At 39.1% G+C, this 27033-nt stretch overlaps 1 protein-coding gene across 1 annotated transcript in view; it reads right to left on the reverse strand.

The window, feature by feature from the left end:
- SLC17A7 (solute carrier family 17 member 7) overlaps positions 1-15718 on the reverse strand; it is a 64176-nt gene extending 48458 nt beyond the window's left edge. Inside the window, exon 1 of the mRNA XM_039335232.1 lies at positions 14535-15718. Coding sequence (XP_039191166.1) covers positions 14535-14596 — 62 coding nt within the window. The 5' untranslated portion in view covers positions 14597-15718. The remainder of the gene's footprint in view (positions 1-14534) is intronic.
- Positions 15719-27033: the final 11315 nt, after the last annotated feature.

The following is a 27033-nucleotide window of genomic DNA, read 5'->3' on the forward strand; positions in this document are numbered from 1 at the left end:
CTGAATCTTATTTCCTTGTTTCTTGATGCTTCATCAGTCCTTCTACTTGTAGCTTTTACAGTAAAATTTAGCATGAATCTGAACCCAGTCATAGAACAAGCTAGTTGAAATCAGTTGTACCAAATTAGTGAAGACACTTTTAAGCCCTATTCCGTGATATGTTGAGGTTGGGTTGAATTCAGCTTAATCATAGCTGAAGATGTGCAGAAAGACTTCAATAAATCTGAGAACTGAGAACTAAAAACTAATTGTGGATTCAACTCATGGGGTCTTTCTTCCTTGAGATTTCTGAATTGACATAATACTGATTAAGATTTGCAAAAGCCAAGTTTCACAGCAGATCAATACTTTTTGCCAAGACTCTTCTGCAAGACTATCACAATAAGATGAGTAAGATAAGAATGAATCTCACAGTTCCCACAGCCAATCTTTGCAAAAGGCTCGTTAACAAGCTAGCCTTGAAAGCTCAACTATTAAGCAACTGTTGATTAGACAGGAGCTGATCTGCAACAAGAATCCACTGACAATTCTTTCAAGAGTTCCTCTGCATGTGAAATGAAGCAAGGGAAGATTGGCCAGGAACCAATGACATGTCACTTCAAATAAAAGCTCACAAACAGAAACAAACAAAGCCTTCGTTTGTGGGTGGCATCAACAGATGGGCAATATGATTTAGCTTTGTCTGTATGTGTGTGTGCGCGCGTGCACCTTTAGGAATGGGACATGCTAATATTAAAACACTGCACTTGACTTTATGATTGAATGAAGTTGAAAGATACAAAGAGCACACAGAGAGACATAGGGGAATAAAATGTGTAGTTATGTACTACAATGACTTGTCTCACAGGACATCCTAAGCTGAAACCCAATAAACCAGATTATGGCTTAGCCTATTTGTGCAAATCCAGTCATTATCCAGTTCCTTTCCTTTTTTTCCTTTTGTACTTTTAAATTAAGTAAAACCATCCTTCTTACTCAGGACATCATTTTAGATAACAGAATTAACAAACAAACATCAAGGAAATAAACCAAAATAATCAAGATTAATAAAAGATACATCAGTTTAGACAGAGAGATAGATAGATAGATAGATAGATAGATAGATAGATAGATAGATAGATAGATAGATGGATGGATGGATAGATAGATAGATAGATATAGACAGATAGAATAAGATACTGAAAATAGAGTAAACTGTACATTTATATATTGGAACAATACAATTCTGAGGAAAGGAAATTGTGTTTCCATTTATCTAAGATAAATTTAAATTTATCTTTTACATTAAGCACAAATTAATTTAGGATTAACTATTATTAAATAATCTAGGTAATGTGACATTTGTTCTCAATAATTATTCCCAATCATTCAGCATACTAATTCAGCTTATTAGAAGGAGATTGTGTTTATTTCTAAATTTTGCTACAGTTTGGGAGTACAGTAATGGGTTTTTTTTCTTTCTAATTCATGACATTGCTACCTTGTCTATAACACTGAATAGGTTTGTCAAGGGATCAAAGAACAACCAATGCCTTGGAAGTTTTTTTTTATTCTGTGCAAGTTAAAAAAAAAAAAGTTATTACAATTCTTAAAGCAGTCATCCTTTTTTCCACTAATATAAAAAAGGAACTGCTGAAATAAACAGAGCTGCTATGTGAAATTTGGAACATTCTTTCTTCAGAAATATGCAGAGCCCTAGTGTTTACTCCTTAATGCCTGAATTCATCACATCTTGAAAGTTTAATTCAAACTGGTTTCTGGATTTGCATGATATGTTCAATCATAAACTACCCAAAGGGGCTGTTTATGCAACCAATTGAGCTACTACAGATCAAAGGAAAAACCAAAACTGTGGCAGTGCAACTGATTATTCGATTATTCAACCATGGCTCTGAAGGTCAGGGTGTGTAACAGTATGTGGGAATGGCCTTGGGAGACAGGAAGAAGAACTGCAGATGGGACAACTGGCAGATACAGATGTCTCTGTCCACAGAACCAGGGAGGCCACAGGGAGAAATACTTTCAGCCTTGCAAGATTCTGTTAATGTAGCCCTTACAATAAAGATAGAGCAAGTACTCCTGGTTGTGCTTCTTCTCTGAATGTCATCCATGTCATGGTTGTCCCAAAGGTGCTTTTTCAAGAGGCAACTGGACTTCCTTGTTTTTTGAAGGCATTTCACTTTTCATTCTTCAGCTTCTTGGATGAGAAGCCAAACGCCTTCAAAGAAAAACAAGGAAGTCCAATTGTCTCTTGAAAAAGCACCTTTGAGATTCTTGTCTGAATGATTCCACAAGTATAAAGAGGTTACTCCAACCTTTCCGCCCCAGAATAGAAGCTCAGTGCGGTTCTCCTCTGCCTTAAACACTGTATCACCAAGACCAGTAGGCAACCTTGGCTTTTTTTATGACTCGTGGAATTCAACTCCCAGAATTCCTGAGCCAGCATGGCTGGCTCAGGAATTCTGGGAATTGAAGTCCACGAGTCATAAAAGAGCCAAGGTTGTCTACCCCTGACCAAGACTAATAGGAGGAAGGAAGAATGTTATGTATGTGTGCCACCTTGAGTTACTTATAAAGTACTTATTATTGCTTATAAAGTAATAGGAAACAAACAAATAAAACATACACAACACAATACAATAGGCCCATTTTGTGAATTGTAGGATTGCAAACTCACCTTGTCACACAGGAAAATGCCTTGATCCATCATTAAATTTCAATAAGCCACAGAGGAAAAACCATTTTCCACTTTTTGATAAGTGATTATCACAATCAAATGCGGTGAGAAATAGGGGCTACCACCACTTCTAAGGCCAACTTTGCTTAATGTCATACTGGATGTCCATTAATTCTTAATTGCATGGCCCTGCATAGCTGAAAACACATAACTTCCCTACATAATAATATTTCTTTTGTATTAGAACCAGACAGGATGAATTCCCACTTATTTTCCCCTTCTGAGGATTTACTTTTCAAATCCATTTCCTGCCCCCATGTCCAGATCCAATATTGCCAAATTTTAGTGTATCTCTAAACAGACCGTCTGTCAATCTCACACACAGACAACAAAACGCACACATCCAGGGACACATTATATAAGGGTTAGGCTATTGGGGGCAGGAAAGCCAAACAACATCTATGAAAAGATTTTATGCCGGATGCTAGACAGGGGATTAGCACTGGGGCCAGCTGTCTTATTCTCTGCTCGTGTGTACAAAATGCTACAAGCACCAGTCCGAAATCGTATTTGGCAGAGGACAGCTATACCACCAAACCTTTTGTTCCAACTGCTGAAGGCTCAGAAATATATTTACTAATGATTGAAATCACTTTGAAGCTCTGTGTGTCTGAGCCAGGTCTGCAGTCTGCATTAATGGAAGGCAAGAAGGGCAGAGAATCACAGGAAACAAATGATAGCAAAGATTTTTCAGATCCCTAACTAACCTCTATTTCCTAGGATCCTTTAGGAGAGCAATGGATACCTGAAAGCTTCACATAATATGTGGGGTCAGTATCATACATAAATGTAGGACCAGAATGTTTTCCTTTTTCCCTTAAACATGGTTAAATCTATTTTAGGTGTTACAGTTTATGTGTTTACTACTTCAGGGAGTGCTGGTTTTAAAATGCTAAAATGTGGTTCAGAGCTTATTATTTATTCCTTGTATGTGTGTGCATGCACACACACGCCTTCAAATTAGTGTTGATTCCTGGTGACTGCATGGATTAGGCCCTGCAGTTTTCCTGGCAAGATTTCAGAAATGGCTTTCCATTGCTTTCTTCCTAGAGCTGTGGGGGGGGAGGGGCTGGCCCAAGGTCACCCAGCTGACTATGTTCCTAAGGTGGGACTAGAATTCACCGTTTTCCAGTTTCTGGCCTGATGCTTTAGCCACTGTACCAGACCGGCTCTCACATTTAATAGCATTAATACTTTTGTTTGGTATGTCTTATCTCTAAATGCATAGTGTACAGTACCTAGACCCATTTTCCCCCATAACAACAACACTGTAAGTTAAGAAAGAAAGTGACTGGCTCCCAGTCACCCACTGGATCCAATGCCTTACTTTCTACATCACACCAACTCTAACAGAAATGATTGTAGAATATAGAATATGAAATTGTGATGCTTTGAGGAGAATTATAAAAGATTTTGATGAAAGAAGTGGCCTTCTATTATAAAATGATTTTATTTGTGCTTAAATCTTGGTTACAATCCATGAGAATGATGTGGAAGGAGCTGCTGCACTGGATACATAAATGAAACTAGTTAATATTTTACCAAACCAAATGAGTGATTTGGATAATTTTCTTATATTGGATTTACAAAAGAGACCTGTTAAAGTTGCAAAGAATTTTGTAAGAAGGAAAAAAAAGGAAGTCATAATAAATCAAGTTCCATGACTTTATTTGAGAGGATTAAGGATTAAGATTGTTAAACATAAAGGGAAAGAATATGAGATTGATTTATTTGATCAAGACTAAAAGAGATATGTTGTTTTCTCTAGTACTGATAAGGAGGCTTTATTTATAGATATATAGATATATATATTCACTCTACCTTTTCTGAACTTTCTATTTTTTCTTTTTATTCCTTTATTTTTTAATTTGTAATAGTTCCTTTAATTGTAATGCTCATTAAAATTAGTATTTTAAAGAAAGGTTTCTTGCCTTGTTAAGGTGAGGGTATGCCAATAGATATAATTCTAACCACCAAACTGGGATTCATGGGATTCTTTGGGGAATCAGATCAGGCATAACAAGGATGTTAGTATGTAATATAGATTGTCAGGTGTAAACAACCAAACACTCACTGAGTTCAAAGTACTGAAAACTTTATTATTGTGATTTATACACAAGAATCCAATCAACTAATGGGCAAAACTAAATAGATGCTAGATAAGGGTCAAGAGAATACACTGGTAGGTCTCTCTTGTGGAAGCACAAAGATTCCAAACTGATGACACATTTATCTCCACCTTCCAGTTCAGCTTGCTTACCTCCCAAATAGATTACCCTGATAAAATAATAGAACTAGGAAATTCATCTCCTGACAAACAATGACAAGAATGTACCTTTGATTTTCTGGATCTTCTGAAGAAGGCACAAACCTATTGAGCTGGCCATCTTTTCTGTTACTCAGAGCGCTGTGTGCTCAAAACCAACTTGGCATCTCCCAGATGATTATAAATATTTTCGAAGACACTATATTAGGCAAGCTCTTATTGATGTATGGACAAAAATTTGGCAACCAAATTATACCCAAGTATCTAGTTGGATCTCATCATTAGAAATATATGTACACCCAAAATTTACCCAATTAGACAAGACCATAACATATAAAAATATCTTAGATAAAAGGGGGGAATTGAAATCCAGGAAAACCTCCATGATGAAGGGATAGAATTAGAATGGTGGGCATACCTGCAACTGCAGGCGAGATATTGGAAAGACAAAAAAGAGTTAGGCATTAAATTAGAACCAATAGAATTGGATAAAATAACATTGGGGTCGGATAAAATGATTAAAAAATTATACCACTATTTATTAGGTCAGGCAATGTACGAGGAACAAGTAAAAGTGACTATGTTGAATTGGAGCAAGGACTTTGGTCTTAATTTTGATCTGCACATCTGGCAAGAACTATGGGCAAGAAACAAGAAGCTTACTTTGGCCACCTCTTACAAAGAGAACTTTTACAAAATGTTTTATAGATGGCATCTCCCACCCACAAGATTGGCTAAAATGTGTACCAATGTCTCCCCTAAATGTTGGAAATGTAATTTGACAAGTGGAACTTACTATCATATGTGGTGGGAATGCATGCGAGCTCGTGATTTTTGGAACAGGATTAAAGTATGGTTGGAAGAAATATTAGAGCAAGTGGTAGAACCAAAACCAGAACTCTTTCTATTAGGCTTAACTACACAAAAGCATGACAAAGGTGTACTTTATTTAATGCTACACATTTTAACGGCTTCCAGACTGGTTTTTGCTCAAAATTGGAGGAATAAGGGAACTCCAACGGAAGAAGAGATTCTGCATAAAATTTTATCATGTGCTGAGATGGACAGGCTTACAATGATTATGAAAGACAAGACAGAACACGAATACTTCGAAATCTGGGGCAAATTTTACCGTTGGTATGAATTAAGGAGAACTGCTCGGACTTCAAGTTAATGGTAGAATTAAAAGATATATATAACTGTACATATAATTGTATATATAATTGTATTGTATAGAAGATGAGGCTTATATAGAGGTTAAGAACGATGTATTAAACTTTTGTACCATGATAGGAACTGATAGGAAAATTCATTCTGGAATGTCATGTTTGTCCATTGTTGTTTTAATTGTATTATGAATAAAAAATTTAAAAAAAGAATGTACCTTTGATTTTTCTGGATCTTCTGAAGAAGGCATGAACCTATTGAGTTGGCCATCTTTTCTGTTACTCAGAGCACTGTGTGCTCAAAACCAACTTGGCATCTCCCAGATGATTTGGACTATGGCCTTCATTACATGGCCTTCATTACATAGCACATACAGAGGATACAATGTCAAAGAAGGCACAAGTTCAGACAATAATTGAAAGGGGCTGGAACAATTTGGCTATTTGGCTGTCCAAATCTGGCATAAATAAGAACTCCTTATTTATTTTACTTAAAAAAAATCAAATATACTCAAGTCCTCAAGTACAACTAGAGAGAGACACAATTCTGTAAAAACAATGGAAATGTTTGATTGAAGGAGAGGTGATATCATGAAATTAAAAGCCTCCTGTACAAAGTTATTTTGCATTTATTATTTAAATCAGGTATGCCCAGCCTGCAACCTATGGGTCACATGTAGCCCTGCATAGTGAGTAATGTGGCCCCACAAGATAACAGAATATTAAAAAACAAAGGAAGTTTGTTATTTATATACATTAACTGTACTGTATATTTTATATGTGGCCTTCTTCACTCTGTGGCCTAGGTAAGCCTGGATAACTATGATCTAAATACAAAATATAGAGCAGAAAATGATAGACAGCCATATTGCAGAGAAAGATTTTTTTTGTCTACTCACCCAACTTATGGTGACTGGTTTGCAAAGACAATCCTACTGAGCAATAGTTGTCTTATTATCTAACTCCAGTGTTACAATGTTGGAGAAGAGTGCTTCAAATGAATCTTCCCCCCTCTTTCTGAATTTCTCCCTCCTCTTCACCATGTCGCTGTGGCACTCTTTTCTTCCATTGCACACCACCCATGCACCTCCCTGGTTGCACACTTGCAGAGGGTGGTGAACAAGGGGAAGAGTAAGAAAGTGAAGCAAAATTGGGATTTCCCCTGTTAGCGTGGGGACCTCAGTCTATCCCTGGTGAAAGAAAAATTGTCTTTCAAGACTCATCAAGCAGGGGGCCCATGTGTCTAGATAATATAAAGTCCTTGGCTAGTAAGGGAGTGCTGAGGACTGAAGGGTTTTTCTGAGTCTTAACTGGCTTTCTTTCAGTCTGTCTCTCTGAGGAAAATATTTAAGAAATGGCTAAGAGACAGCAATAAAACAAAACTTACTTGCAGGATACAGAGGATGGAGTCACACAATAAACCTTAAATCCAGCTTAACAAAAATGCAATTGCTCTGACTTCCGGTTCCGGTTTATGGCGACTCTGGTTGTTTAAAGAGACTCATCTCTCCACCGGCTGTGTTTTCTTCCCCAGTAGATCCCCTGGTGGGTCAAGAGTTGCCCTGGAGGAGCGATCACTGAGGAGGAGGCATGTGGTGACTGCAGGAGGGCAGCAGCTTCTTCTGCAGCTCCAACTAACTCCTTAGGGCCAATGGAGCAAAAATCGTCTTGCAAAATGGCCGATTCCTTAGCTGCACCAGCCGAAAGTCAAAGGTACATCTAAGTGTGAAAGACCCACTGCGGATGATCCGGGTGAGATCTCTCCTTCTCCTCTCTTCACCCTATTTTATTTTTTACCTGTAAAAGCTTTGTTGGAATTAATTCCCTGCTTTGAAAGAGTAGCGTTTGTATGAGTGGGAAGAAAGGCATTTGAACAAAAGGACAGATCAAGTAACTTTAATGACTATATTTTATTTTCATTTACTTTGGGGTACAGAAAAAAGAATATATATGTATGTATGTATGTATGTATGTGTATATATATATATATATATATATATATATATATATATATATGTATATATTAGAGCTTCACTATCACTTTATACTAGAAGAATATCTCTTTCTCCACTTTTTCTTTTAAAAGAGAGAGAAAAGGTGAAAAATGGTGTCTAAGAAAGATTTTATAACCCACTGAGGACATCTTGTGGTGAAAAGTTAATATTGCAATTGTTTGTTTTTCCTTGGAGATGAGGTGGGCTAGACCTTCAAACTTCTTGAAGAGAAAAGATAAGCTGTGGAAAATTGTAGGGGTGGATATTGTTTATATATAGCCTCCACTAAAAGATAAAAGGGACTCTCTTTAATTACTATTAAAATGGAGAAACCTTACTTACAACTAAACTGTAAACTTACATTGGAAAAAATTCACGAAGCCACTGAAGAAGTATGTGCTAAAATCAAAGAGATTAGTACAGAAATTAGAGCCAGAAGCCTTGCTCCAAATTCTCCAAACCTTCAAACTGATCTCCAGACCTCATCTGATTATGCTATAAATCAAAACATACTAGAAGAAGAACTAATTAAAGAGGAATCTATTTTACCTTACAAGCATTCCATCTATATTCTCGAGGATCAGAAGAACCAAAGATTGAGACTGGAACTTTTGAAGCAACGAGGGCTTAATGACAAAAGAGCCAAACGCCCAATACAGGGGACGGGATGTTTTCTATTGACTCAAATGATATTACAAGAGACAAAGGGAGATCTACTTGCTGAGATGAAAGCCTTGTTATGGAAACCGGCCTGGCACAAAAAGCCAGAATAAGACTGAAGAGAGAAATTTAAAATTATATGTAATGGATTAAAAGGCACTGTAGAAATATGGATTGATTTAAAATTTAAGATTTAGAGTTAGAAGCAAGAGTAAAATTTGTGATTACCAGAATATATATGTTAAATAGATTAAGAATGTAATTTTTGGGAATAATGGGTTTATTTGTATGAAAACTATTTTGTAATGGAATGAATGAAAATGGAAGAGGTTTTATAGTGACTTGGATTGATTTAACAATTGAGTATGCTAAATTAGTAAAATGATGCTTTGTATAATAATATGGGTGTTTTTAGACATAACAATTATTGGGATGAGATTTGAATTTTGCCTAATGGACTGAAATGATTTAAGGTTTGATATTACTTTGTTTTGTTAGGGATAGACTAATTGATGGATTGTATACATATAAGCTAGAATTATATTTATATTTTAATTAGGACAAATATTGAGTAGTGGATGAAGAAACAAGAGAGATGTGTGATAAAATTAAGTTTAGGAGACTAAGAACTAGAATACATTTCGAAGGGATACCCGAAGTGATAATATGTTTATTTAAGGCTTACGTGGATTATGGTAATTGTAAATTAATGAAGTTTAAAAACAGGATTAGGATTTATAGAAATTTAATGTAGAAATGGATTGTTTTAAATATGTTATATTGTTTGAGGGAAATAGAGAGGGGATATTTAATGTATTTACTTGGGTTATTTTATGTGGTTTTGTTGTTGGATGTTTGATTCCCCTAGCACCACGGTGTGTCTCGACCACTTTGTTGTAAGAGTTAAACAAACTAATAAAACTTGTTCTAAAAAAAATGCAATTGCTCTGCTTGTATAACATGCTAGCTAGGCCCAGAGAGCTAAACCTTATGGCTTAGCACGTTTAGTTCACATAAAACGCTAACATGTAACTGGGTGACCTACAACAAGCCCTTTCAGCCTTTTCACCCATTGTACCACTTTTAGGATATGGCAACATCCAAGTACCACCAGTTGCCTAGCAAGGTGTCAAAAACTTGATGACTAAAAAAAAAGGAAAAAAGTGATAAAGTACAGGTAGTCCTCGACTTACAACAGTTCGCTTAGTGACTGTTCGAAGTTACAATGGCACTGAAAAAAGTGTCCCCCAAGCCACAGCCAAGCAAGACACCTGTCTGCCCGCCTGGCGGCGCTCTTCCTCCTGTCTGAAGTTTTCATTGTTGTGAGCATTTCTGTTGAGGATTGGCAGTGGGGGTGGGGGGGGAGGTGTTTGGTTTTTATTCCTCCCGTCTGCTGGGTGGTTGCAGCAGGGTTTGGTCACTTCACATGACCCTGGGACACTGTGACCATCATAAATATGAATCAGTTGCCAAGCATCTGAATGTGAATCACAAGATCCTGGAGATGCTGCAACATTCCAGCTGAATGCTCTAGCTGGAGCCTGGCGCTGATCCTGGTGCTTCCATTGAGCCCTGACAGTCCCGAAGAAGCGCCGATCAGCTGGAAAGCGGCACTGATCCTGGTGCTTCCACTGAGCCCTGACAGCCCTGCAGCTCCAGCCTCTTTAGCTCAGGCTTGTGTGGTGCTGCCACCGGTTCAGCTCATTCCCCTCCCCCGCTACCACTTTTCTAGAATGGTCGCGTACCACTTGCCAGGTGCCAATGTACCACAGGTGGTACCCGTACCACTGGTTGAAAAGCCCTGACCTATAATATTCCAAATGACAATCTACCCATCCCCATTTTAACTAAGAGTGCTGCGTCAAGTAGCCACTTGCTGCTTTGTTACATTACCTATAAAACTGAGGAAAATGGTTTATTTTGCCATGTTTTATTATAAGTGTGGTTGAGTCACCTCTGGCCAAATATGTTTTATGGGCACAGCTTGCTCCTGTCTTTCACAGCTCTTCCGAGTAGAAATGTGTAGCTACCATTCTCATATTTCCCCATCCCAAAACCCAGTCTTCTTCACTTTTTGTTAGTATCTAACTTTAGCCTCTTCCAAGAGTAAACTTTAATTCCTAGCATCTCCAATGAAGGTTATGCTAGTTGAGCAATTCTGGGAACTGAAATCCACACATCTGGACATTTCCAAGATAGAAAACATAGACTTGTAACCACATAGCCTCATTCTGACAAACTTCTTAAAATATATAGTGACTGCTAGTATGGGAAGATCCTACATTTTTTCTTCAACAAGTTTCAGCTGCTACATCATCTAATTTCTCCTTCTGGAGACCTTAGTGCAGTGGTGGCGAACCTATGGCACCATGCCAGAAGTGGCACTCGGAGCCCTCTCTGTGGGCACACGTGCCGTTGCCCCAGCCTTGCCTCCCCCCACGATCCCCTCCTCACCAACAGCCTTCCTGGAGGAGAGTTGCCCCCAAGCGTGGCTCATATGGAGCAGCGCAGCCAAGGACATGGCAGCCAGACAGCGTAGACAAGACTGCCCTCATGCCCCATCGCGCACAGTTGATGCTGCAGGGCGCTGGCAGAGGGTGTGACTGCCATGGCACTGCTGGGCTGCCTGGGCAATCTGTGGTGGGCCCTGGAGGCAGGCGGGGCGGGGGCGGGGCAGGGGATGGGGCCAGTTTTGGGGCACTTGGTCTCTAAAAGATTTGCCATCACTGCCTTAGTGGAACTGACTTTCAAAATTCCTTCCCAATTTCTAAGGCTGAAGCTGTGAGGTGACAACCAGTGATTCTCAAATACACAGGTAAAACTGCATGGTTTCAGCGCATTGGTGTCTTCTATCTTGTTTTTGGTAAAATTACTTATCTAGCTCTATTATGTCTGTTAGTGCTGCTGTAAAGTAAGTATCTGAATACAGGTTTTAATATTGGAATTTATAACCATGCTTGTCATGAAAGCCGGCATACTCTTGAATATTGATGAGGATTTTTTCTGTCATCCCTCCATCCCCACTCCCCAGTTTTAAGCAAAGGTGCAAATATTCTCTTGGGATTGGGTCCCCATCATTCCTTTGGATGCTCCATACTGTCTTTGTCGCAGCTGTTGCTGAGTCAGAATGACACACATCTTGTGCGGAAGACATCATAAGCTGTGACTCTGGGCTCCACTCTATGCCCTGTTGTTTTTTTTTTAAGTAGTAGCTCATTGATCGGTCCTGAAGTTCAAAAGCTGTTTATAAAGAGATGATATGCATAGATGCATGTATTCAGGACTTGGTACCATCCTGAGACAATCCAATTCAGTCTGAAGAGAAACAGATTCTGCACCTGAATAAATTATGTAAAAGAAGCACATTTGCATATCTCTTCTATAATTTAATCTGTTTCTGCTACTAGGAAATGTTCCATTCCTCTACCTGCCTTATTTAATCTTTGCCTGGCATTCCAAAGTTCTATCTCTTATTTTTCAAATTAGGTTAGAAACTTGGCTTTGATTTCTTGTTTTTTTTTTCTTACAGCAAAGGTTATTCTATATGCTGAGGGTGAGCCTGATTAATTTCATTGAACTGGGTACTCCAAATTCTTATGCATTCATAGAGATGCCTTACAAATCTTCATGTTGTCCCCAAGGAACCATATTTGTGGGAGGGATATTTTGTTGTCTGCATAACTATCTGTTTTAGTCAGAAGAGTTATGGAAGAAGTATACGTCCTTGTGAGTTTAAATATACTTATAGAAATAGGGGGGGGGGAGAGAGAGACAGAGCGAGCGCTCTCTAGCCACTTATAACTCTGGTGAATATTTTATGTTCCACTATGACGGTGCATATTTCAAACTGGAATCCATGCCAATTACGTAAAGCAATTTTGCTGTGGCAGTCAGACTACCCCCTCTGTATCTTTATGGTGGGCTGGGGTTTTATTTTAGTTTTTCTTTGTTTGGCTTTGTTTATTTTTAAATAGCAATGATCTTCTCAGCTGCATCGACCGGAGCCTTGTTTGATCTCCTAGTACTTTAGAAGGCTTTGCTTGGAAGGAAGTGGCATGGATGTGGGGAGATTTGGATAATAACTGATGAGCCATTCCTAGAGGAATATATCATCTTACGTTGGGTTTGCCTTAATGGGAATTGGGCCATTTTGGATTGTGACTATCCAAAACCTCTTTTTTCTCAAGATTTAGATTGTTGAGAATTTGATCTCAGGGTGCTTAATAGTCAAACATTCTTTTCCCGATTTGATTTCTTGTGCATTATCTTTCAGTTCAGGAATTGACAACATTTCGAATTCCTTGTCCTGCAAATTGAAGAAACTAAGATGAATTTGACAAGCTATTTTAAAACCCATCCTCTACTAGCAAAGTTATTCTCTGGACTTATACAAGGCTGAGCAAATGTAATAAAATAAATGAAAATATAATATTCAGCGCAGAAAAAGATTTAGGTATAATGGGAAATCTATGGATATATTAAGGTGGTGGTAGCAGAAATAGTAATGCTGAGTAGTGGAAACATTATTGTATGGGGTGATGGGGTGGGGTGGAGAAATGGATAGATGAAGGTTAAAAATAGAAACATTTCTATTTCTTGTTCTTTTCAATCATGGTTACGTTTCTCATCATCACATTCTGGTGACCAAATATATAGTGTTTGGTAAATGCTAAAATACTGGAGATAGGAGCAAGGGGAGATATGAAAGAGTTTAAATGTGATTTGTAGAACTAGAAAAATGATTTCCCTATATATTTGAAGCATGCAAACATAGTGATACAAAATAAATTGAAGCATTCAGGTTTGTAGCCAAGAGATTCCATCTGGCTATAGAGCAAAGGAGAGATTAAAAAAAAAAAACTTAGATAGAAAGTGGATTCTCTAAGCAGGGGCGCACATGAAAAAAATAAAGTAAAAATGGAAAGAGAAAGGAAAGCAGTTTGTGGTCTTTGGTGCATGCATGAAAAGCTACTAGAAAATATATATTATGCTGTGTGAAAATGTTAGTTAATCATGGTTGACCTCCAATAGCTGAGCACTCAGATAAGTATGCAATTATATATGGTTTGTATATTTTAATTCCACCTAATTAAATCAGGAGATCATATATAATTTCCACAATCCCCATTTGACTTGCACACAACACCCCAGTGAGGTAGGGAACTGACCTGAATTCAACCTCCATCCTTCCTCCTCCACAAACTGTGTACTGGGAATGAGTTCATTAACAAGAGACTGTATTTTACAGACCTGAACTGTTAGGATGAGGCACGCTTGGTAATTATTGTGAGAATATACAAGAAATACAGCATCAACACTGAATGGGATGGCATTGCTCTAAAGACCTTGCTGTGTGCATGTGTATCTGTTTAAGTGCAACCTCAGAGCTGGAAAATGTGTATAAGCTATAAGTGAGTAATTGAGAATACAAGTATCTGTAAAGTGTGGGCATTGCCTATGACAGTTATAACGTCTTGCAAACCCCCCCCCCCATTTTCAATTCCAGTTTACCCTATAATTCAATGAAAACGTAGAGCATTTACATGTACTGTTTTAAATAGTTACAGTTTACTATTCAAACCCCGTTATTTCTCTTTTGGCTAGATGGCAGTAAACTTTGTTATAACACCCCCCCCCCCATACAGACACACAAATCTGTTTGCAGTTTTAAAGAGAGAAAGGAAAGCAAGTAGGCAGTGTCAAATTCTTACCTGTTTATCTGCCCCAAGGTCCTTCCAGTCAACTTCTTAAACTCTTCTTTTCGAAACTCCATGATGTTTTGCTTCCTTGGTAAAAGTAAGAAGCGCTGGGACGCCCCTGCCCCTCTCCTTTCCCAGTGTCACCTTTGGAGACACGGAGGTGAACAGTTACAGACTCCGCCACAACATCAGGAAGGCTTCTTGGGGAGACACGGGGTTGCACAGCGATCTCAACCCGTTCCTCTCGCCCGATGCCTTTATTTTTTTTCGTTTCGTGGGCTTCTTTCCCCTTTCCCTCGATCCTCGTTCTTTTCTTCCCTACTCTGTCCTTCCTAGCTCTTCTTCCTCCCCTTCTCTCCACCGATCTCTGGGTTTTCTCTAAGACCCTCGAGATCTCTCAACTTGAGGAGCGGTGCGTGGGGATGCGACCATCAACGGCGCTGCCGCCTGGCGCCCTGCCCGATCCACCAACACGGCCTGAAGCGTCATGGGGGCAGCTCTGCCTCCGCGCACTAGTACCCGCGCCCTGCGTGGGACGCTGCGGAGGGTCCCACTCTCTCCCCGCGCTTCCGCAAGCACCTAACCACTAGGGGATCAGTCTCTGGCAAGGGATCTGCGGAGGCGGCGGCTCGGAGCGCCAGAGCTGTCTCAGATCGTCGGCGCGAACTTTTCCTGTCCCGAAAACCCGGACGCCGCCCAAGGTTGGGGTTTCAGCACCACGGAGAGCGACGCGAGAGTGCGCTACAGCGCCCGGCGTGAGATTAAGGGAATCGCGACCTGTGTGAGCTGAGAGTCGGGAGGGGGAGGGGGGGACGGGCGGATAGAAGAGATTATAGGAGAGTGGACCATGGATGGGAAAACGAAAGGCAACGAATGGGGAGGGAGGGTTGTTAGTACAAAAACTGAGGTTCCGAAAGTGGAGCAAGAGATTCTGGGTACGGAAAGGATACCAAAAGAAGAGAAAGAAAAGAGAAGGGGAAAGCAGAACGTAAGAGCTTTTGGAAAGAAGAAAAACTAATATAGCGAATAGAAGTGACGACTTTATTTAGATAGTGGTCTGGATTAGGATCTGCTGAAAAGATGGAGAGGGGAGGGGAGGGGAGGGGAGAAGAGAAGAGAAGAGAAGAGAAGAGAAGAGAAGAGAAGAGAAGAGAAGAGAAGAGAAGAGAAGAGAAGAGAAGAGAAGAGAAGCTTGGGCAGGACGCAAGACTTCCTTGTAAGTTGCAGCTGCGTCTCAAGAGAAGGCCGAGTAAGCAGCTCAGAGTCATTAATCTTTCAAAAGTATTGAACTAAGCCGAGACAGGAAGAAGCTGGGATTGGGGTGGAGCGCAGTCGTGGCAGTGGGGTGGGGCAAGGCAGGAGTAAAGGAAGAAGAAAAGGGGGAGAGGTGGTGGAGGCAAAATTTTCTATCTCACAGTCTCCAGTCTCTGGAGATTGGGAACAGGTGGATGGTAGATGGTTCTCTCTCCCACATCCAAATGTAAGCAAATCCCTCAAGAAAGTGATGAAACAGGGCCCCATTCCCATGAGGCATCAGCACCCATTCGCGTACAGGGCTGGAGTGTGGAATAACGTGCAGGAAACCCCACTCACTTGCTTTTCTTGTCCTTTTGATAGACTGTCATATCACATTAGCCATGAGAAACAAAACCCTGTGATGCAATCTAGAGCACTGTTTCTCAATCTTGTGAACTTTATGTTGTGTGGACTTCATCTCCCAGAATTCTCTATGCTGGCTGGGGAATTCTGGGAGTTGAAGTCCAGACATCTTTTATGTTGCCAAAGTTGAGAAACACTGGTGTAGTGTCAAAAGAGATGCAGATGATCTGTCTTAATACCAAAATCCTGTGCCTCCGATTCAGAAGAAAGACCCATTCTTTCCAATTTTACATTCTTACATTCTATGAAAAACATGTTTTTGATTGGTGCACATTTTTCTGCATGGTTGTATTTCCCAAAGGCAACCATCCCAGCTTGGTGCCCTCCAGTTGTGTTGAACATCCATTATTTAGACACAGCTTCAGACTGGTGAGAGCTACAGTACAAAATATCTAGAGAATTTGGAAAAGGCTGCCTTGACTCATCTACAAGAATTATGTTAGTTGTGTTGTTATGGCATCTGTAGACTTATCTCATTTTATACCAATGTTCAGTTAGTTTAAATATATTTATTCCACATAAAGTTAGGGTGGAGAAGAATTGCAATTATAAGCATTTTAATTTGCAAATTTCTGTATCATCTTATATTTAGTAAATGTTCAAACTATTCCAGAAATGAGAAATTGGTTATTGCTACAACTTTGCTTGATGAATTGATTCAGTTCCACAAAAATCTTGTTAATAAAATAAAAATATCAAATGAAAAATGGCTCTTTTTGAATGTAGTGGCATTCTTCCCAAAATATATAATATTATTAAAGAGCATTGATTTGGCTTTCTGCATTATACAGAGAACAAAACAAATCAAGTTTTTTTTTTTAAATCTGGCTGGCTGGATATATGCAACTTATGTAAATAAATGCAGACATGCAAACTTTTACCAGAAAGATACAGCAATAGTCACATTGAGAAGTTTTCTACTTTTATGTCTCCTAATTACAACCTTTCAGAATTAATATGTGGATTATTTTTCCTACATATTTTTTTGTTAAAGGCAATAAATATCTGTAACAAAAAAAATCCGTAAGTTGCTTTGAGACCCTTCCAAACTGAAGAATAACGGAATAAGAGGAATGGGTGATAATAAGGATTTTAATTATTTATATTATACTAATTGTGATTTATGACCACTTACTTGAAAGTAAATGCCATTGCTTAATTCTTGCTTACAGTTTGCGCTCCTGCCTGCAAACATGCTTTGATGGGCATTTTTAGGGCGTGCCACTTTTCATTGACTGTCTCATCCTTAACAGTCAGCTGAGGAACCTTAAAGTCACCAGTCATTTGATAAGACCCCAATCAGAACTTCCACTTTCCTTAACTTTCTTCTCATAATGAAGAAAGAAGTATCAATCAATTCAGCCCTTTCCAGCCATACTTACAGAATTTACAGATGGAGTTTGAATCTGTACATTTAAAAATGCAAACAGGAGGCATATGTGGGTTTCCTTGCATCGCTGACGTTCTCTCACTGTTTCTGAAAAACAGATAGCCAATCTCTTTTTAAATATATGTGAACATGACAACAGTTCTTCTGGATCAGGGCAAGGCCATTTTATTCCAGTATTTTCTTTCTCACAATGGCCAACCAGATGCTTCCAAAGTACTTGCAAGTTGGAGGTGGAGAAGTACCAATCTCCCATAATCATTCCTCATATCCTGGAGGGGATACTGACTCCATTCCAAAAGTGGCATGGAATGTTTGAAATGAATATTGTGTTTCCGCGAAAATAAGACCCAACCAGAAGACAAGCCCAAGTATGATTTTTCAGGATGCTCCTAATATAAGCCCCATCCCCAAAATAATCCCCAGTTAAGATTGTCAGCCAGACTGATGCATTTAGTATTGTTATTTTCTCGAATATAAGTTCTAACCAGAAAATAAACCCTAATGTGTCTTTTGGAGCAAAAATTAATATAAGACCCGGTCTGATTTTTGGAGAAACACAGTAGCTCTGTCTTCTGAAAATATATTCAATTCCCCTTAAAACCATCCAAATCAGCATAGATCACTATGGCAAGAAAGGGATGAATTCCACAGGCTAGTTACTTCAATCAGCTTCACTGTATGAAGTAACCAATGTTTTAAAAGCAGTGTTTATTAACCTTAGCAATATTAAGATGTGTGGACCTGAACTTCCAGAATTCTGCAGCTAGTATGGGTTGAGGCCCACGCATCCTGATGTTGCTAAGGTTGAGACACAGTAAGGAGGGACAAGCTCTTCTCTCTGTCCCCTTTTTCCATGATTTTATACACTTTGATCATGTCCTTCCTCATTTTTTGTTTTGGTTAAACCAGAAGTCTCAAATTGTAAATGTAGAATAGAATATTTTTTATTGGCCAAGTGTGATTGGACATACAAGGAATTTGTCTTCGGTGCATAAGCTCTCAGTATACATACAAGCAACAAAGTGATAAATCATAAACCATAAGATACAACCAACAAGTGATAGTCATAAGATACTTATAGGAGTTTTAGTTTTAGTTTTTTTCTCCGAGGGAAGAGAACTAATATGCTGGGGAGATCACAGATTATCTGTTGGTAATTGGATTGTATAGATATCGGCATAGTAAGGGAATGAGATGCAATGGACTGGGAAGTCACAAATTAGCAACCCATTTCACTATTGCTGCCAAGAAAATTATATGAAAAATTTATCAGAAGTTGAACTCAACCTTAGGTTATCTTTATCTTTTAATATAGACACACCCAAGTAGGTCAAAATACTATTTGCTTGCTTGATTTGGTATATGGTATAAACTCAGAAATATTAGTTTATGGCAGTAGGATTTTTTTTAGCCAGAGCTTTAATAAATTGTGATTTATTAAATAAATCAGGGTTAAATTAAGGGGTTTTTTTTGGAGCTGAGTGACCTTAACAAGTCTAATTAATAGATAACACCTTAACTGTCAATCTGAATTTGTAAGTCTAAAATAGGTGTCTTCAGGGATTGTTGGAATGTAATCCAGATTCCCAAGAGGGAGGGGCCATATTCCAGAGGAGCAAGAGACAGCAATGTTTAGATAATTTGTTGGGAGGAAAAGGGTCAAGACAGCTCCCCACGAGGAATTCTAAGAGTATTTCTTCAGTGATGCAAGTAATGTATGCTACTTTGACAAGATTTCTGTCCTATAAGTGAAGAACAATAAAGGAAACTTCTTAGCAGTAATTCAGTGTGTCTTTCTTGGTTTTTGGAGCCTGGCAAGGGCAGTGTGTACAAATATGTGTGTTTGCAATCAATCAATCAATCATCTATTGGCCTCTGTTGGATCCAATCCTTTCACCCAAATCAAAATGGATGGATGGATGGGTATCTGCCACAGGAATGGGCGTGGAGTAATCGATAAAAGCAGCATTGTACCAGTGCAATACAAGCTCCATCCATTTTGTAGATCCAGATCAGGAAGAGCATTGTTCTAGGCTAGGGCCTCGAAGCTCATCCCCTTTCTTATAGGTATGAAGTGTCATGATCCATGTACAAAATGGGTGGAGCTTGTATTGCACTGGTGCAATGTTGCTTTTATCAATTGTCCCATAGCCATTCCTGTGGCAGATGTCCATCCATCCATCCATCCATCCATCCATCCATCCATCCATCCATCCATCCTTTTAAGAAACTTACCTAATTGATGCAGCAAACATCCCCATATACCAGAGACTATTTTAAAAATCAGCTGATAGCTTCACTTCTGAGGCTAGCAATCTGATCCCTTGGAACCTCAGACTCAAACAAAGCACTAAGCATAATTCAGCTCCATGCACTCGTTTTAGTTGTGAAACAGGAGGCAAAGAGTCAGGCCAAGGCGGCAGGAAGGTGTCAGGGTTTGTGCGAGGTTGGCTCATTTCTTCCTCTTTCCAGACTCAGGGGACAGACCAGCTGTCAGCTGAGTCACAAGCGGTCAGGGAGTTGGCAGTGGTGAAGGTGAAATGCGATTTTGGAAGGGAAGAGAGACCCAACAGGACACAGATGGTGCTGGGTGGGAGCAAAGCAAAGGCCAAGGGACAAAGCAGTTTTGAGAACAAGTGAAGAGGAAAAAAAAATCACTTCAACCTAGGTGAGACTGATTCTGTTTATTCTGTTATTCAGAGATGATTCCCTCCATTTTGGACAAACTAGTTGTGTTAGACTACATTTTTCATTATCCCCAGAGGGGTGATTCTCTGATCATGCTCTATTTCTTTTTAAATCCCAATTTGTTCTTTTGTAGTGGGTACAAGAAAAGAAAAGATAAAATAAAATTATAGCCTTTGCTCCTTGTGGGGCCTGTGTAAAACTTGCACTTTGGTGTCACAATGATTGATAATTTGTGATATAAGGTAGTCCTTGACTTACAACAGTTCATTGGGTGACCATTCAAAGTTACAACGGCACTGAAAAAAGTGACTTATGACCGTTTTTCACACAACCGTTGCAGCATCCCCATGGTCACATGATCAAAATTTAGAACTGACTTATATTTATGACGGATGCAAAGTCCTGGGGTCATGTGATCACCTTTTGTGACCTTCTGACAAGCAAAGCCAATGGGACAAGCCAGATTCACTTAACAACTCTTACTAAATTAACAATTGCAGTGATTTACTTAACAACTGTGGCAAGAGGGGTTGTAAAATGGGGCAAAATTCACTTAACAAATGTCTTGCTTAGCATCAGGAATTTTAGGCTGAATTATGGTCGTTAAGTCCAGGACTACCTGTATAAATTCTAATTTATTTATTAAAAGTAAGGGGAATATTTATTTCTTGCCTGAACCTCAAAAGAAAAGATTATCTTTATTCCGGATGGAGGCGACGTTTGCATGAATTCATTTTTAATTACAAGGTGTCATGATACCCCAACATTTGAGAATCCTTACACTGAATCATAGAGAGCACACAGGCAATAAGCCAAAATGAAATGTGAATGAACTGTGAAATGTGAACGAACCCTGGGAAACTGTTAAATGTGAATCAAGCTCTGCATAAATGGCTCTATCTAGCAACAGTTCCTCACCCAAATATGTTGCCCATCGGCTACTATTTGAGCCTTTTCAGTGACCATCCCAGTAACCAGTGACATGCAGAGCTTCCGTTCCACCATTATACCATATTGTGATCCCTTAATAGGAACTGGAGTCTTTGGCTTCTCCAAAAGGCAATGGTGTTTGAATAGACTTCTATTGCAATCTTGTTATTACCTAAATCACTGCTTTTCAGCTTCAGTAACATTAAGACATATGGCCTTCAACTCCCAGAATTCCTCAGCCAACATACCTGGCTGAGGAATTCTGGGAGTTGAAGTCCACACATCTTAAGGTTGCTGAAGTTGAGAAACACGACTTATAATCACATTTGGGACCATTGCTAAGGAAGACAGTTATTAAGTGAATTGCGTTTGATTTTATTGCCCTTTTTTGCCATGACTATTGAGTGAATCATTGCAGTTGTTAAATAAACCACACAACTATTAAGTGAATCTGCCTTTCCCCATTGACTTTGCTTGTTGGAAGTCAGCTGGGAAGGTTACAAATGGCAGTCACGTGAATCTGGGATGCTGCAGCTGTCATAACAGCAAGATTGGTCAAATTACAAATGTCTTGTAATTTGAACTGTTGCTAAACAAATGGTTGTAAGTAAAGGATTACCTGTATCCTAGAAAATAATTACAGGTAGTACTTGACTTACAATAATGTGTTTAGTGACCATTTGAAGTTACAATAGCACTGAAAAAAAGTCACATGACAGTTTTTTCACATTAGCATTGAAAAATAATCACATGATCATGTTGTCACATGATCAAAATGTGGACACGTGGCAACTGGCTTGTATTTATAATGTCCTGGGGTCACGTGATCACCTTTTGCGACTCTTTTAAAATAAATATTTTATTAATTTTCTAGTTTTACAATCAAGTGTTGTCCTGTGTCCATTAGTAATTCAGTGGTACATATTAATTTCTTCAATCTAGGCGCAATATTACACCATCCAATGCTTTCTCTCTTCTTCCGGTAGTACCCATTTTCCTACATTAGGCAAATACAATTCTTATTGTTGTTAATACATATACAATTAAATATCAACATCTTTGTTAGATTTTTCTAATAATATCAATAAGGTCTGTTTAAAATATCTTTTCTAATCAAAATATATCTTAATTGCATTTGCACTTAATATCCGTTTGTTCAATTAATATCCTGTTTTCCCCGTTTTTTAAAAAAATTAATTTCCCATCAGTGTTCAAAATGTCTCTATCACTTATAATTTCTCATAATAAGTTATATTTGGGTAATCAAAAGCTTTGGTTATTCAAATCCTCTTAGCATTTTCATATTTCCCTTCTTATACCAAAATGTAATATTCTAGTTACAAATCCTATCTTTCTAGTTATAATACTTCTATTTTTAACAATTATCTATTCTCAGCCATGTTCAAACATCTGATTAATAGTATAATATCCCATCTAATGGGTCAAAACTTCTATTTTCTTCAGTTTTACTCTAGCTTTCTTCCTTTACCAACTAACTTTCCAAATCAATGCATTTAAATCATCAAGTAATTTTTTCTCTATTTTTGTGTATATTGTTTGCAATAAGAAAGACAATTTGATTAAAGTATTTTTGGGAGGACATTCAACCTATTGATATTCATTAAACAGCCTCCCTCCTTCTCCAATTTCCCACAATTCTCCTAACAGCTCTATCTTCCATTCAATCAGCTCTTCTTTCTTATCCTAAAGTGTGTTCTGAGATCTTGATAGGTAAGATATCTTTTCCATTTCCGATATTATCGCTACGTCTTCTAATTCTTTATTTGTCTGAGTCTGTCTGTTAGTTTCTTTCTTTAGGTCCTCCATCTTTGGATCTGCTTCCTCTGATTTTCCTTCCATTTTCTGGGTTGCTAGTTTCTTCTTTGTAGTCATTTTCTGAGTTTGTAGATCAGTGATGGTGAACCTTTTAGAGACCGAGTGCCTAAAAACTGGCCCCGCCCCCGCCCCCGCTCCACCCTCTGCCCTGCCCCCGCTCCACCCCACTCCACCTGTCTACAGTGCCACTCATCGCCTCCAGGACCTGCCACAGATTGCCCAGGCAGCCCAGCAGTGCCATGGCAGCCACGCCCTCTGCCCACGCCCTGCAGCATCAACTGTGCGTGATGGGGTGTGAGGGCAGAGTCTTGTCTACGCTGCCTAGCTGCCATGTCCTTGGCTGTGCTGCTCTGTATGGGCCACGTTTGGGGGCGACTCTCCTCTAGGGTGGCTGCTGGTGAGGTGGTCACAGATGGAGGCAAGTCTGGGGCGTGTGCCCACAGTGAGAGCTCCGAGTCCTGCCTCTGGCATCCATGCCATAGGTTTGCCACCACTGTTGTAGGTTTAGATCAGTGTTTCTCAACCTTGACAATTTTAAGGCATGTGGACTTCAACTCCCGGAATTCCACAGCCAGCATTGCTGACTGTGGAATTCTGGGAGTTGAAGTCCACATGCCTTAAAATTATCAAGGTTGAGAAACACTGGTTTAGATTAAAGAATTGTTCTTTTATCTCCTTTGTATTATTTTTAGTCTCATCATGAGCTAAGGCAATTGTCTCTTGTATTGATTTTAACATTGAAAGAATTTCTTTCTGAAATTCATCAACATTTTCTTGTTGGTATGTCAAGCTGGGGACTTTGGGGAAGGTGTTAGGGATGTTTTTTTACCATATGAAGCCAAGTATGGAACATCCATTTTGTTTTTGTATGTAGTCTTTATAGTACAATCTATTTAGGGATTTAAAAAGTTTCAATAAATTGTCATTTGAACTCCTAATCATCTAGCCAGCCTATCAGTCCGTTCTTAAGTCTCCCCTCAGCAAATATAGGTAAAGTTCAAATTTTTCAATTTTTTCTATCCAATGAAAAACACATCTTTTCTATCCAGAGACTGAAGAGTAATTAAAAATTCATCAATCAAAGGTTTATAGTCCAAAGTATTCCATCATCTCAATCAATAATGCATGTTTCTTCCATAGGGAAATAGCTCCATGACACAGTTCTCAAAGTCAGTTACTATTTATATTCATAGTCCAGGCAGGCCAGTTTCAAAATAGTTTATTGTCTCTGCCACACAGATAAGTAGCACAAGAGGGTTTTTTCCCCTTTTCCCAGCTGCAGTCTTCAAAAGTGAAAGTTTCTGAAAACAACAAGAGTCTTATCTGAGTCTGGGCTTCCAGCCAAGTTTCTTTTAGGCATAATAAATTGTAGTGCTGTAGTTCACCACTAATGTCATTGACATGGTCTTTCAGCTTTTTACATCCAAACTTATATTACAAGCTTTTTAAGTCTCTTCTTAAAAAAAAATCTCAAAAGTATATTTAGTCTCCAAATATGTGTATTGCTTCCAAATTAATCTTGTAATTTTCTCTATTTTCTCCCAAGCAATTAATTCGCCATTTTTCTTTTCCTGAGGGAACAGGGTGGAAATTCCCTTTCCCTCTCTTATCGGGGAGGATACTTTGCTTTGGACGTTTTTTTTCCAGGAAAAAGTCTTAAAGTCATAAAGAGAGGATAAGGTCTCACCCAATTCCACCCACATTGCTCAAAAGTTGCTGGTTAATGCTTATTTTCTTCAGTTGTCAGCAGCTTCTGACTGGCCACATGAATGTAGCCAGTCTTTCCCCTGCTGGTTTGGAGGGCTTCCTTAGATCAAATGGAAGGACCGCTACCCTCCTGCGATCAACAAGTGTCCCCTCCTTCTCTGTCACTTCTTTGGGGTGACTTTTGACCCTTTTTAGGGTCCCCAGCGGGGCAAAATCAAACGTGGAAGACAGAGCCCCATCTTCCTATGCCGGTTATGCCACAATGGCAAACCGGAAGTCCCTTTTGCAGCTTTTTGACAAGCAAAGTCAATGGGGAAGCCAGATTCACTTAACAATCTTGCTACTGATTTAACAACTTCAAGGATTCACTTAGCCACTGTGACAAGAAAGGTCATAAAATGGGGCAAAACTCAACAATTTAGCAACAGAAATTTGAATTGTGAACATAAATTGAGGATTGCCTGTATAGCTTACGTTATTCTCCTTGAGTCAGCTAAGAATCCAATCAATCAATCAGAATAGAGCTGGAAGGGACCTTGGATGTCTTCTAGTCCAACTCCCTGCTAAAGCAGGAGACCCGATACCATTTCAGACAAGTGGCTGTCCAGTCTCTTAAAAACCTCCAGTGATGAAGTACCCATAACTTCTGACGGCAAGTCGTTTCTATGGTTAATTGCTCTCACTGTTAGGAAGTTTCTCCTTAATTCCAGGTTGCTTCTCTCCTTGATTAGTTTCCTGTGCTTAAGCACCTCACAAAACTGAGTAGCTTTGTTGGGGCCATACATGTTTAAAGGGGCACCCACAGTCAGCATGATCCTCATTACACCCTCCCTCCTGCCCCCTCCTGCTTCAGAAATCAGTAGGAAGTGTAGAATGAGTGTGGAAGTGGTGCAAACGAGCGGCTTCTGAGAGAGGAAATGCCACTGGTTGGATAAAGCACAGATAACAATGTACTTGAACAAATTGACAACACCTTGCAGTTGTGGTGATGTGGTGATGCAGAGATGTCTGTGAGTTGAGAATAGAGACTCTCTTACCTGCACCTCAATAGAATTGCTGCAAACACAAATCATCTTCCCAGATGTGGTTCCCTATGAGACTTGCTACACTTCTATGGAGATTCTCAGTCATCCAGGTCATGGTTGTCATAAAGGTGTTTCTTCAAAAGGCAGCTGGACTTTGCTTTTCCTGCACCTTTGGGACTTGCTAAACTTCATGTTTCAAATGTGCACACCTGTGCATAGGTATTTCTCTAAATATTTAAATATGGAAGTATATTTTATTTGGAGATTCTGCCCATTTTTTAGGGCAAAATATTTAAATATTGAAGTATATTTTATTTGGAGATTCTGCCCACTTTTTAGGGCTCTATCCTTGCAGCTAATAGCAATAAGTAGAACAGACTATAGAACAGGCAGTCTTTGACATGTGACCTTAATTGAGTTCGGAATTAAGCTCATAACATGGCAGTTGTCCAGAGGGTTACCGTGTGACCCCATCTATTTTATGTTTTTTGTGGCATCATTAAGTGAGCACCATGGTCATTAAGCAAGCACTGCAAATGTTAAATGAATCCATTATACCTCATAGCCATTTTTGGATGGAAACCAGAAGTAAACACAGAAAACCAACAAAAAACAGTGAAAATTGTGGTGCAAATGGCTATAAACACAAGCCAGTTGTCAAGCATCCAAAATGCAATCTCTTGACCACAGGATGGGGATAGGTAGGAGTTGTAGGGCCTTCAGAACTTCAAAATTGGGTCATAAGTACATCATTTAGGTTGTTAAGAGACCAGTTGTTAAGCAAGGACTTCCTATAGAAAACCAAAATTATTAGAAATTCACAGAATTAAGATTGGCATTGATTCCTCTCTCCATTAAAGCCCACAATTGTAATGACAGAGCATCAGTAGCTGTATTCTTGTATAATGGCAGAACCTGGAAGTGGAGTCAAAAGAGGAATCAGCCTAGAGTCACTATGTAACCACCAAAGAACTAAGTCTTGCATTCAATTAACCCTCATTTAGTGCTAACATACCGCTAATCAGTTAGGTAACCATTAGTTGATTAGCTTTCTGTGCATAGGCATGAGCAATAGATCAATTTAATTGGGGCATGAGGGGTCCTTGGTACTCTTGAGTTTGGTTGCTTTCTTGCAAATGTTTTATTAACCAAACTAGATAACATTATCAATGCTACCATGTTTCCCTGAAAATAAGACCTATCCCGAAAATAAGCTCTAGCTTGAGTTTTATGTGTGCGCCTAATATAAGCCCTATCCCCCAAATAAGCTCTAGTT

The sequence above is a fragment of the Crotalus tigris genome, unplaced genomic scaffold (assembly GCF_016545835.1).
Source record: "Crotalus tigris isolate CLP2741 ecotype Arizona unplaced genomic scaffold, ASM1654583v1 scf7180000017639.5415321, whole genome shotgun sequence".
Classification (NCBI taxonomy): domain Eukaryota; kingdom Metazoa; phylum Chordata; class Lepidosauria; order Squamata; family Viperidae; genus Crotalus; species Crotalus tigris.